The following is a 12,230-nucleotide window of genomic DNA, read 5'->3' on the forward strand; positions in this document are numbered from 1 at the left end:
GGCTTGACCGGCCGGGTTGGGGCCCTTCCCGTGCCAGCGGGGAGAGGGGAGGCGGCACCGGCCGAGGCGGCTGCAGGGTCGGCAGCCGGAGCTGGGGGGAGCTCGGCTCGGCTGGGCTTGGGGGGCAGTGAGGATGGGCCGGGGGTGTCCGGGCCTCCCTCCGTGCAGCGGGAGAGCTGCCGGCCGGAGCGGAGCCTCTGGCCCGGGGCGGTGCAACCCAGGCCGGCGTTTGTGCCCGAGGCTGCTGGGCCGTGTCCCGGCGAGTGCGGCGGGGCCCTTGGGTTCCCTCGCCAGCCGTGCTTCCCGCAGCCTTGAGCAGGGGAGCGGTGGGGTGTGAAGGTGGAGCCGGGGTGGAGAGGAGTGGCGACACGGGGGGCTGCCAGCGCGGGAGGGAAGGGTGGTGCCAGCCCTGACGCCTTTCCTTCTCTCTCGCTCGCAGCAAGCGCTGGCAGCACGGGCCTTTGTCAGTTCCCAGCCAAACTTTGGAATCAAGCCCCTGGTGCTGCTGCCGCGGTGCTCCGCTCCCCGTACCTGGCTGGTGACATCCGTGCCTGTGCAGCCGGGGCAGAGTGGTAAGACTTGGCCGTAGCCATGGCGGCGCCCCGCAGGGTTTCATTCACTACTCTCAAGGCTCTAAAGAGCAGCTTGGCTCAGCCTGGCAAAGACAGTGGAGAGGAGCCGCAGAGCTCCAAGACAGCTGCAAAGACCGCTCGAATCACGGTGAATCTCTTTGAGCCGGACGACAAGCGCTGCCCTGAGTTTTACTACCCAGATCTTGTAAAGAGCTGTGAAGAGAAAGGCGAAGGTGGATCTGCAGGAGACAAGGTCAGTGTCCTCATGGGGACCCTGTGTCGTACCTGAGGACTGCAAAGGCTGTTCCAGCATCTGAACCGTGTAGAGGGAGTGTTTGTGACAAGCAAGTTGGTTGCATTCTGCTGCTCTTTACCGGTGCTCTTCAGAGCCGTTTAGCAGCGAGTTGACGGTTCGTGCTGCTTTTGGTTTGGGTTGAGAGTCGGGAGAAGCAGAGGCAGGTACAGAAGTAGCTGAGAGAGCACCCAGAACGTCGAGACGCTCTCCGAATAGGGTGCTACCGGTTGATTTGTCCCAGCTTCTGCCTGGATCCTCTAGTCAGGTTGGGTTTCCTGCCTGGGGCTTTGGCGGCAGCGTGACAGGACTAATTCTGGTGGTTTTGTTTCTTTCATTTTGACAGAAGAAAGACCCTGTGGATCCCTTTAACGATGAGGAAAAGGAAAGGCAAGAAGTGGAGGCCCTGGCCAGGAAATTTGAAGAAAAATACGTATGTTTTTCTCCTTTCCATTCTGCTAGCCCTTAGAAGGGGCCGTGCTGTTCAGCTCTCAGCCAGTCAACGCTGGGTTGGTGCTGCTGCTGCTGCCAGCAGCAAGAGAGAGCTCGTTCCCTCTGCCCTACTGGAGCCAGTGTCAGGGTTGTCTGTCAGGGCTGTCCCCATGGGACTTGGACAAGAAAGATGAATACACCGTCAGGCGTTTCTTGTTTAGGGCGGCAAGAGACGCCGAAAGGACCGTATCCAGGACTTGGCTGACATGGGGTACGGGTACGACGAGTCCGACTCGTTCATCGATAACTCGGAAGCGGTGAGTACGGGGGCAGGCGTGAGGGGGGTCCAAGGCAGCTGCCCGGGGAGCTGAGCTGGCAGCCGGGGAGAACCCGAGGTGGGTGCGAGGCAGGAGCAGCCAGGGCTGGGGCAGGGAGGTCCTGGGGCAGCCGCACGGCAGGAGAATGCTGGTCAGCAGGCGTGTCCACAGCCCCGGCGGTGCTTGGGGCAGCACCGTGCCCCTCCGTTCTCCAGGCAGCTCAGCTACGGGATCCAGTGACAAAGCTCACGGTGCCAATAGATCCTTCTCTGTCATTTCCAGTACGACGAGTATGTTCCAGCTTGTCTTACGACACAGCACGGAGGCTTCTACGTCAACTCAGGGAAGCTGGAATTTCGATTGGTCTCCGACTCTGAAGAGGACTTTGTTAAAGAGGAAAAGAAGCAGCGTCCCAAGGTCAGCAAGCCAGCTTTCTCGACGATTTCCCATGTCAGATCTCGGTGGGTTTGCTGCATGAAAGGTGTGACTCTGCTGGGCAATGAGTCCTCCTCTCTGGCAGCCCTGTCTGCTCGAGACAGCCCTGTCTTCACAGTGCCGAAGGGAGGCAGTGGAGAGGGGACCCCGCAGGAGCCCTTGGCACCCCTTCCCCGTGCTGGAGGGGTCGTCTCCAGTGTAAAAGCCGGGGGCGCTGCGAGAGGTCGAAGCCGGTGTGTGCCAGGAGCGCGGCGATAGATGTCTGGCGTTGGGTGACTGGGTCCAGCGGGGAAGGAGCTGTTCTTGCGTTGTTGGGAGAGGGCCCAAAGGGGCTCTGGGGGTGCAGGTAGGGTTGGGGGAGCTGCTTGGATTGGGGGAACTGCGTGGATTGTGACTGGGCTTTAACCCTCTGCAGAAGCGGAAGCTGGAAGATGGAGGCGAAAAAATGAAGAAGCAGAAGAAGAAGAAAAGGGCGAAGAAGGAGCAGAAGGAGGAGGAGAAGGAGCAGGAGGAGGAGGAGAAGGAGCAGGAGGAGGAGGAGAAGGAGCAGGAGGAGGAGGAGAAGGAGCAGGAGGAGGAGAAGAAGGAGCAGAAGGAGGAGAAGAAGGAGCAGGAGGAGGAGAAGGAGCAGGAGGAGAAGGAGCAGAAGGAGGAGAGGAAGAAGGAGCAGAAGGAGGAGAGGAAGAAGGAGCAGGAGGAGAAGAAGAAGCAGAAGGAGGAGAGGAAGAAGGAGCAGGAGGAGAAGAAGAAGCAGAAGGAGGAGAGGAAGAAGGAGCAGGAGGAGAAGAAGAAGCAGAAGGAGGAGAGGAAGAAGGAGCAGAAGGAGGAGAGGAAGAAGGAGCAGGAGGAGAAGAAGAAGCAGAAGGAGGAGAAGAAGAAGCAGAAGGAGGAGAGGAAGAAGGAGCAGGAGGAGAAGAAGAAGCAGAAGGAGGAGAGGAAGAAGGAGAAGGAGGAGAAGAAGAAGCAGAAGGAGGAGAGGAAGAAGGAGAAGGAGGAGAAGAAGAAGCAGAGGGAGGAGAGGAAGAAGGAGAAGAAGCAGAAGCAGAAGGAGGAGAAGGAGGAGAAGGAGGGGGACTATTGTGACAAGGAAGAGAAATCCCCGCAGCCCGAGTTTCCCGAAGCTGGGTAAGGTGGGGGCAGGAATGAGGGTATGCTGGCAGCTCGACCATTGCCTGAGGCTCCTGCTCTTCGGCGGCCAGGAAGAACTGTGGCGCGGCAGGACTTGTACATCGCTGTGAGTCTCGCCCTGGGGCAGCCCTGTCCCTGGCGTGAGTGGTTGCACAGGGGCTGCAGCTGCTGCACGAGTCTTTCGGCTTCCCCTCAGCCGCAGGTCGCAGAGCTGAGAAGAGCTTTCGCTTGGAGTCCTTAGAGTAGGGGCCGTGGCTGGAAAGGCGGTTGATCTGTGGAGGGCAGCCGCACTCTGGCCCTTAGACACGAAAGCCGTGGCTCAGGTCAACGGTGCAGCGGGGCTGGGAGGCAGAGGAGTGGCAGAACAGCAGCGTCCTGCAGCCTTAAGCCTCCCTGGTTTCCCGTAGATGTAGGTGTAGTTTCCTCTGCTCCGCAGAATCGGCTTTGGGGCAGTTTCGTTAACATGTAGCATTGGGTACGTGGCCGCTGGCTAGAGAAGTGATTAAAGCCAGAGAGACCTCACTGAATGACAATGCCTTGTGTTGTTTAGGGCACCTGCAGCAGCTGAAGTGTCAGGAATGGAGTCTTAGCCTTGATCTCAGGTAGGACCTTAGGATCGTACAGCAACTCCAGGCGGAAGGGACCCGTTTGGATCAGCGAGTCCAACTCCCTGCTCCCCGCAGGACAACCTAAACCAAAACCCTGTGACTCAGAGCGTCGCCCAGACACCCCTTGAACTGTGGCAGGCTTGGTGCTGTGGCCGTCTCTGGGAAGCCTGTTCCAGGGTCCGAGCACCCTGTGGGCGAAGAACCTTTTCCTCATGTCCAACCTGCGCGTCCCCTGACGCAGTTTCGTTCCGTTTCCTTGTGCCCTGTCGCTGGTCACCAGGGAGAGGAGGTCAGCGCCTCCTCCTTCACTGCCCCGCCTTGAGGAAGGTGTAGACTGCCCCGAGGGCAGCCTCAGCCATGAGGGCACCCGTCAGCCTCCTCCGAGCTGAGCAAGCAGCGGGACCATAGGACCTTCAGAGGCCATGGAATATCTGTCCTGGTGTAACGGGTTACAGGGCTGAGACTTTCCGGGGGTTGGGGGCTATGGCTGAAGGGAGCTGGGAGGAAGGTCTCCTCCTCTCTTTCCCCCCATCTTGTGTTCATTTCCCTTCCCTTTCCTCCTCCGTGCTTTGTTTACAGCTCTGTGGTGTTGGAGGCGAGTCAGGAGAAGAAGAAAAGCTCCGGCCCCGTGAGTGTCAAGGAGATGCTGCAGAAGATCCAGGAGAAGGACGCTCAGAAGACGCAAGACGAAGAGCAGAAAGCGGCGATGCCTTCAGCGGCAGAAGCTCCAATGCCGAGAGAGTCGATCCCCCGCCCGGCCAGCGCCCCAATAAAAGAATGCCTGTCTTTTAACGCTGCCTTGGTGTGGAGAGCTTTATTCCCCATTTTGGTGACAATCTGGGCGACCCAGAGGGCCGCTTCTGAATCTCGACGGACGCGTGGGATCGCAGGACCTGGAGCCGGCACCGAGGGATGCTCGGGGAGCTCCTCCGATGCCCGGACCGAAGCGCTCTGAGCAAGTCCCCTGGGGAGGTAAAAAGGCAGAAGCTGCAACGCCGAGGGAGTTAGAGGCGATGGCTGACCCTTTGCTCCCGCTCTTCAGCCACACCAGTGCCAACGACCTGCTTCAGGCAGCGACGGCTCTGGACCTGTTAAGTGACCTGGACCTGGAGCGGCTCCGCAGGGAATCCCCAGCAGGGAGTCCCTTTCCTGCTGGGGAGGGTGGGAGCGATCCGATCGGGGTGGGCTTGGAGCAGGATGTCGAGCAGCCACCATCCCTCCCAGAAGGCCTGCCAGCCCGCTGCCCTTCAGCTGCCAGGAAGAACCGTACTAGAGTCAACGTCTGCCTGTGGGAGCCCTCTCAGGGACTTTCACTGAAACAGTTTGACAAAGTTGCAAATACAGGCAATTTATTAAGGCGACAGATGGGACGGGCACGGACCTGCCGTTGGTAACTGCACTTGCTGCGGTAGCACTAATGTTCTATAGTCATGCCGGCCACGTTTTCCCAGGTATTCGTCACCAGGGGCGAAGGCGCAGTTCCCACCAAGAAGGTGTCCATATCTTGGGTGCAGGAAGAGGGGCGCAGCCCCTCAACCGTCTCTTCTAGATCTTCAGTCCCTTCCTCCCAATTTTTATCCCTTCTTTTTATCTTTTTATTCTCTCATTCTTTGATTCCCCTCCCATGGGTTACGTATAGGTTGATTTAGGTGAAGAGTTGAGTGATGTAGTCGTATATGTATAGAATTAAGCAGGGGTATTAACGGTAGCGCTAATTTTCTAGATAATGAAGCAAAAGCTTCACTCCAGGGCATTGTAGCCTTCAGTTTGGTGCTGAAACCGTTTTTCTGCACACTTTAGCCAAAAGCAGAGCTGTCTTGCCAGTGCAAGGCTCCCTCTTTCACCTATTCTCTCCCCTCGCAAGGTCTGTAGAAGGGAGAAGCAGATACCAGCATGCTTATCCTTGTGCTGTTTTTTGTTAGATGAGCAAGGTGCTCCGCTCTCGTCCTTGTTCTATCCAGAGCACGATAAACACGTTGCTTTACTTTGCATAAGTCGACCCTTACAAGCCTAGCATTTTTCCACATCAGACGGACGTGTCCATCTGTGTGCTGGGCAGTTTATCCAGGAGGATCCTGTGAGAGACAGTAGTAAAGCTTTGCTAAAATCCAAACCCACCACACCTACTGGTTTCCCTTGGTCAGCTCGATGGTGACCTGGTCAGAAAAGGAAACGGAGCTGGTTCAGCAGGGCTTTCCCCTTGTGAACCCACGCTGGCCGTGACCAATGACTGTGTTGTCCCTCAAGTGTCTTTAAGTAACTCCCTGAACAACCTTCTTCATGATTTTACCAGGCACTGAATCAGACTGACTGGCCTGTGATTACCAGCGTCTCCTTCTCGCCCTGCTTGAAACTGGGGACAACATTTCCCAGCTTCCAGTCGTCAGGAACCTCTCCAGACTACCAAGGCCACTAAAAAAATAGCGGAGAGGAGTCCGGTGCGGACATCGGCTGCTCTTTCCGTACCCTGGGCAGGGTCCTGCCAGCCCCACAGCCTGATGTGCATCCAGCTGGAGCAGCCAGTCCCCACCAGGGCCAAGGTCAGCTGGGAGTTCATCTCCTGGTCTTCCAGCACCGCCGTCCCAGTGCTTACGGCCTGATTCCACTTCCACTGCTCTCCTGCTCTGGTGCCCTTTATCTCTACCGACATCCCGTAAGTTGTATTTAATTCTACGGAACAAATCGGAGCTTGTCTAAAGGCTCCTGAGCCCGAGAGGGCGCTCCGAGCGCTCCGGACCAGCCGCCGCTGCCGCCTCTCAACCTCCGGTGCTGGCCCGCGGCCCTCACCCCCCTCCCGGCTCCTCCCCGCAGCACCCCGAGGGACAGCGGCACCGGGCACGGAGCCTGAGCCCCAGCGCCGGCTGCGGCCCGGAGTGGCCCCCCGTTGGCGGCGGCGGCGGCGCCTCAGCAGCTCTCCCGAGGGGCGGCCCGGGCTCCCCCCCACAGCCTCGCCGCCGCCACCTTGTCCCTCCCTGCCGGCACCGCGCGAGGGCTGCCGGGACGGGGCAGCCCGGGCAGCGGGGATAGGTCCGCCCGTGTCACGTGGCTCGGGCCGGCCGTCAGGCCGCCGTTCCTCCGCGGCGTGACTGTGGCGGCGGCGCGGATTGGGCGCGGGGCGCGCGGCTTCAGCGCGAGGGCAGCGCCCCCCTCACGTGACGCAGGAGCGGGGCTCGGCGGCGGCCCGGGAGTCAGGCGGCGGCGGCCGCGTCCCGCAGCGGCGGCGGTGAGTGCGGGGTGGCCGGACCCCTTCCCCGCCCGGGCCCCTTCCCCGCCCGGGCCGCGGCGTCCCACGCTCGCCCCTCGGCGCCAGGGCCCCGGTTCCCCTCAGCCCCGCGGCCCGTTCGCCGGCGGCGCGGCCGGCCTCGGTTTCTCCTCAGCACCGGGGCCCGGGTTCCCCCCTCAGCCCCGCGGCCCGCTCTCCCGGTGAGCGGCCGGGGCTCTTCCCCCGGGACCAGGGCCCCGTCTCCTCTCGGCGCGGCCGGGGCTCCTTCCGGCGGCGCAGCCAGCCGCCGGGCTCCCCTCCGCCCCCTACGTGTGCCAGGGACTGGGTCACTTTCCCCGGGCCGCGGGGGTCCGGGCCTCCCTCCGTGCAGCGGGAGAGCTGCCGGCCGGAGCGGAGCCTCTGGCCCGGGGCGGTGCAACCCAGGCCGGCGTTTGTGCCCGAGGCTGCTGGGCCGTGTCCCGGCAAGTGCGGCGGGGCCCTTGGGTTCCCTCGCCAGCCGTGCTTCCCGCAGCCTTGAGCAGGGGAGCGGTGGGGTGTGAAGCTAGAGCCCTGGGGGTGGAGAGGAGTGGCGACGCGGGGGGCTGCCAGCGCGGGAGGGAAGGGTGGTGCCAGCCCTGACGCCTTTCCTTCTCTCTCGCTCGCAGTAAGCGCTGGCAGCACGGGCCTTTGTCAGTTCCCAGCCAAACTTCGGAATCAAGCCCCTGGTGCTGCTGCCGCGGTGCTCCGCTGCCCGTACCCGGCTGGTGACATCCGTGCCTGTGCAGCCGGGGCGGACTATTTCTGATGCCATGGGGACGATGCCATGAGGACTGGTAAGACTTGGCCGCAGCCATGACGGAGCCCCACAGGGTTTCGTTCACCACTCTCCACGGCCCGCTGAGCGGCAGCTTTTTGAAGAGGTCTCGGAAAGAAGATGGAGAGCAGCCCCAGGGCTCTGAACCGCCTGCGACAGCTGTTCGAATCACACTGACTCTCTTTGAGCCGGATCACAAACGTTGTCCAGAATTTTTCTACCCAGATCTGCTAAAGAGTTGTCGTGGGAAAGTGAAAGGTGGTTCTTCGGGAGACAAGGTCAGTGTCCTCATGGGGACCCTGTGTCGTACCTGAGGACTGCAAAGGCTGTTCTAAAAGATAATTGTCACAGTGGGTTTTAAAGTGAAAAATCACATGGCATTTTCTGTGGTGGGCTGTGCGTGACACCAGCCAGCCTGCCTCACCAGGCTGACCCTGCTCAAACAGAACCCTCACCTGGGGAAGGGCCAAGAAAATACACTGCTGGAACCTCCACCACCTCCCGAGCACTGGCTGTACCCACGACTTCACAGCATGTTCCACAACAGAACAGATAACAGTATTTATCCTACAAACACTTTGCTACTGGCAGAATAATAAAGACAACGGGAGTGTGTTGGAGGAAACAGGGACAATCTTCCTCGGGCAAAGAACCACTGTGGTGGAGGCAAAAGCCACACTATGAACCCCCAGAATATGACCTCTAATTATTTTACTGGTGGTAATAAGTTACTCAAAGCCATGTCAGGTAAAGCAGCTGGATACCTGCCATCCAGAGAAGCAACAGAACGCGCCCGAGGTCTGCACGGAGGACAGCGAGCAGACCAACAAGTCTCTAAAGAGAACGTTTAAGGATACAAAACATGAGTCTTTAAAAAACGTGTTTAGTTAAACAAATCTTGCTGCTGGCAACGAGCAGTGGAGTGAATGCGTAGCATAAGGATAACGTAATTAGCAGAAAGCGGGGCATGGCAGATGCTAAGGAACGGAGCGATTCAAGATACAACGCTTACAGATCTGATCGCACGTGCACAGGGATGAGCTGCAGCTTGGATTCAAGCCGCTGGGGACCGGGACACAGTGTCACACTTGTCGCACCCACCGCTCTTGCCCCTGACCGAGAAACCCAAGCGGTGACCCCGGGCTGCCCAGGCGAGCTGCAGGGCAAGGAACAGGCCGGCAGCCCCGCTCCCCACCAGCGAGGGGATCAGACACGCGCTCCGGGCACCGAGATGTGTCAGCGGATCGGCAGTGGCACTTGTGAGCACCGGGAAAGAGCCAGGATCCCAGGCACGTGCTGGCAGCCAGCCCTGCAACATAAACCACCTCATTTTCTGATGCCCTGAACATCCCCCCTGAGCAGGCAGCGCAGCTCTGGAAGCGGACCCAGCCCTCTGTGAGGCAACTGGAGAATGTATTTCAGGCACTGGTATTTCCAGAGGCTTATCTCGGAGCTGAACCATGAGGTGAGGTCCAGGCAGCAGGTAACATCGCCCAGCCCAAGCAGGCGAATGAGCTCCGGAGTGCAGGTCTTCTCATCTCTTCCTAACGGCCCTGGAGGATGGGAGCAAATTAACAGCCAGGAGCTCGTTACTGCGGGAACGGCGGCTGTGCTCCCCCTCATCGCTCCCGCCGCTCCTCGGCCCCGGCACGATCGTTCTGCCGGGGGCGGCACGGGGGCGCGGAGAGTGCGGCCCCTTGACGAGCGGCGGCGCTGCCATGATCTGCCTGGTGCTGGGCCTCTTTGACAGCCTCTTCCAGAGCGGTGCGGGGCGGGACGGGACGGGACCCGACCCCGCTCCCCCCGTGCCCCCGCGGCTGAGGGGCCCGCGTTGGGCCCCTTCCCCGCCTCACGCCTCCGCTCTCTCCTTGCAGCCTGCGGCGGGGCCAACGAACGCACCTTCGTGGCCATCAAACCGGACGGGGTCCAGCGGCACCTGGTCGGGGAGATCATCCGGCGGTTCGAGAGGAAGGGGCTGCAGCTGGTGGGGCTGAAGCTCCTGCAGGTGAACGACCCGGCCATGGGTGGGACGGGGGCGGGGGGTGTGCCCTGGTGCTGGGGAGCCCAGGCTGGAGCAAGGCCCCTGCGGTCCCGCAGGCCCCCGGGTGCTGCTGGTGGTGAATCCCGGGGGGTTCCGTCTGCCTTCCAGCTTGTACAGCCTGCCGGCGTCCTTCGGGCACGCCATCCCCACGGGGTGGAGGGCATCCAGGCGCCTAAACTGCTTCTGGAGGGGCCATTCCCGGGGTGGGGGGCACACCTGCCCTTCACCGTGGCCGTGCTCCAGGGCTCTCGTACGTGGCTGTTGGGAGGTGGCAGGTGTTGCTCCTCTGACCTAGAATCTTCTCCCCTCTGTGTGTCAGGCTTCAGCAGAGTTAAGCCGTTTCACTCCTGGCAGTGAGTGTCTGTGCAGGAGCTTAGCTGTAACGTACACTATCCAGCTTCTGCTGCATCTCTCTGGTGCAGATCGTGCTCAAACCTCTGCCTGCTTGGAGCAGACTAAGCTTTGTGCTCTTTGTGCTCAGGCCTCAGAGGAGTTGCTGAAAGAGCACTACATCGCCCTCCGTGACCGTCCCTTCTACAGCCGACTGGTGAAGCACATGAGCTCTGGGCCCGTGGTGGCCATGGTGAGTGCTCTCAGGTTCTCCAGAACCAAGAAACAGAAAGTAAGTGCAATGTTTAAGCAGCACTGGCTTGTGGTACAATGGAAACAAGGTGGCCTCTCTTTTCAGAGGGCATCTTGAAGGTGTACTGAACTGCAGGGACGTTTTCCGCAGTAGATTAAATCCATGGACAATTCTGATTATTTTCCAAAATCAGCTTTTGAAGACTTTACAGAGAGACCCTTTCCTGTCTCTCCCCCAGGCGGATCAGATGGGGAATTCAGAGGACAGACGATATGACCTGTTGGGGGAGCTGTGGGAGCTGATTCTTGTTTGGCTGTCGTGTAGGTCTGGCAGGGCCTGGACGTGGTCAAGACGGTTCGCACAATGATTGGGGAGACTAACCCAGCCGAATCCAGGCCTGGCACCATCCGAGGAGACTTCTGCGTTGAAGTCAGCAAGTGAGAGCTTTGGTGTTTTGGTCCCTCAGTATTTCAGGGCATCCTGTCTAGGCACTGCTGTGCAAGGCCTGCCCGAGCATCCCCAGAGCAGAGCTTTCTCCCTTCGGTGCTCAGAGCAGAGCTGTCTCCCTCAGACAGCTGCAGAGCAGCCCCGGCAGGACGAGCTGACCTCTGCCTCCTGGGATTGGCTTTGCCAGAAGGACAACCCTGGGTTTGCGTCTTTCCTGCCTCCGGAGGCCTCCTCTGTTGGAAGCAGGTGGGGTTTGCTTGTCTCTTCCTCTGGGGAATCAGGACTGTCGGGCTGGGAAGAGGAAGGGAGGAGCCCTCTTGGCCCTTTCCTGGGGGAGCAGGGCACCTGCAGAGCTGCTCTGGCTCCACTGGGCAGCTGAGTCTGTAACGAAAGCCAAGGGGGAGCTCTGCCTGCGCTAGGGCTCTTCACCGATGGAGATCCACAGGTGGTGACCTTGGGTGGCTGCAGCCTGGCTTGTGGTAGCCACTGCTTTTATCGAACCCTCCTGGCTTAGGTGTCTGTTCCCAGGTGTCTGATACCCAGCCTGCTTCAATGGACCTACTTTGACAGAAGGAAGGGGGGGAAATCTGGAGGCAAAACTTGAATTACTGACATAAACCGAAGGCAAACCCCAGAGCAACAGCCTCTTGCAGGTCCTCCTGTAGCAGACAAATGGTTCCTCATCATAGGAGGAAGGAGCACTGGGAACTGGCAGCTCCTGCACATCCATGACCGGCGTAACCATGAACAGCCCTTGAGCTGGAAGGAGGAGGGCTGTGCGGTGGGAAAGAATGTTGTAGGATGTGACTGGCTCAATCGGTTTAATTAAGTTGGTCCAGGTGAAATTTTCCAAACTTCCCTCTCCCACCTTTCTCTGCTTAGTGCCTGCTGATCCCTTTCTTGTTCCCCCACAGGAACGTGATCCATGGCAGTGACTCAGTTGAGAGTGCCCAGCAGGAGATCTCCCTCTGGTTCCGCCCCGAGGAGCTGACTTGCTGGCGGGACACAGCCGAGCACTGGATCTACGCGTGAGAAGAGCAGCCCGAGGGCAGTACATCTTCCTGACTGGGCACGGGCTGTTGCCATCCATTTCATCGCAGCTGCTGGGGCTCGCTGTGGATCCTGCTGCCGTGTCGTGTCCTGGGGGGGTTTCTGTTCTGCGTGTGGGTGGTCGTGGGAGCTGGTCCACGTATGTAATCCTGCAGTTCAGCTGCCTGCAAAAGTAGCTGTTTGCTTTGTTTTTTTTAATCTCTCTGCTATAGTAAGTAGTTGGTATTGTTGCTCTGTTTGCTGCAGCATCTTAAATCCCAAGTAGCTCAAGGTGGTTTATTGAAGGAAAGCGAAAACTGGGCTCTGTGA

At 59.6% G+C, this 12,230-nt stretch overlaps 2 protein-coding genes across 2 annotated transcripts; both read left to right on the top strand.

The window, feature by feature from the left end:
* The first annotated feature begins 544 nt into the window (after positions 1-544).
* LOC147414512 (uncharacterized) lies at positions 545-4,739 on the top strand. The gene is made up of 6 exons (XM_086472843.1): positions 545-825; positions 1,211-1,297; positions 1,518-1,613; positions 1,896-2,030; positions 2,464-2,675; positions 4,364-4,739. Exons 1-6 carry the CDS (start codon positions 592-594, stop codon positions 4,737-4,739), a joined length of 1,140 nt encoding a protein of 379 aa, XP_086328969.1. The 5' UTR covers positions 545-591.
* Positions 4,740-9,518: 4,779 nt separating this feature from the next.
* LOC147414513 (nucleoside diphosphate kinase C-like) lies at positions 9,519-12,221 on the top strand. Its single transcript, XM_086472797.1, has 5 exons — positions 9,519-9,564; positions 9,675-9,805; positions 10,323-10,424; positions 10,749-10,861; positions 11,786-12,221. Exons 1-5 carry the CDS (start codon positions 9,519-9,521, stop codon positions 11,901-11,903), a joined length of 510 nt encoding a protein of 169 aa, XP_086328923.1. The 3' UTR covers positions 11,904-12,221.
* The last annotated feature ends 9 nt before the right edge of the window (positions 12,222-12,230 follow it).

Source organism: Leptosomus discolor, chromosome 14 (assembly GCF_034619465.1).
Source record: "Leptosomus discolor isolate bLepDis1 chromosome 14, bLepDis1.hap2, whole genome shotgun sequence".
Lineage (NCBI taxonomy): Eukaryota > Metazoa > Chordata > Aves > Leptosomiformes > Leptosomidae > Leptosomus > Leptosomus discolor.

Excerpts from the sequence above, each read along its gene's own strand:
- LOC147414513 (XM_086472797.1), top strand. The coding sequence starts at position 9,519 with ATGATCTGCCTGGTGCTGGGCCTCTTTGACAGCCTCTTCCAGAGCG. Across the intron at positions 9,565-9,674 it reads TGACAGCCTCTTCCAGAGCG|CCTGCGGCGGGGCCAACGAA; the intron begins GTGCGGGGCGGG and ends CTCTCCTTGCAG. Across the intron at positions 10,862-11,785 it reads TTCTGCGTTGAAGTCAGCAA|GAACGTGATCCATGGCAGTG; the intron begins GTGAGAGCTTTG and ends GTTCCCCCACAG.
- LOC147414512 (XM_086472843.1), top strand. The coding sequence starts at position 592 with ATGGCGGCGCCCCGCAGGGTTTCATTCACTACTCTCAAGGCTCTAAAG. Across the intron at positions 826-1,210 it reads GTGGATCTGCAGGAGACAAG|AAGAAAGACCCTGTGGATCC; the intron begins GTCAGTGTCCTC and ends TCATTTTGACAG. Across the intron at positions 2,676-4,363 it reads GAGCAGGAGGAGGAGAAGGA|CTCTGTGGTGTTGGAGGCGA; the intron begins GCAGGAGGAGAA and ends CTTTGTTTACAG.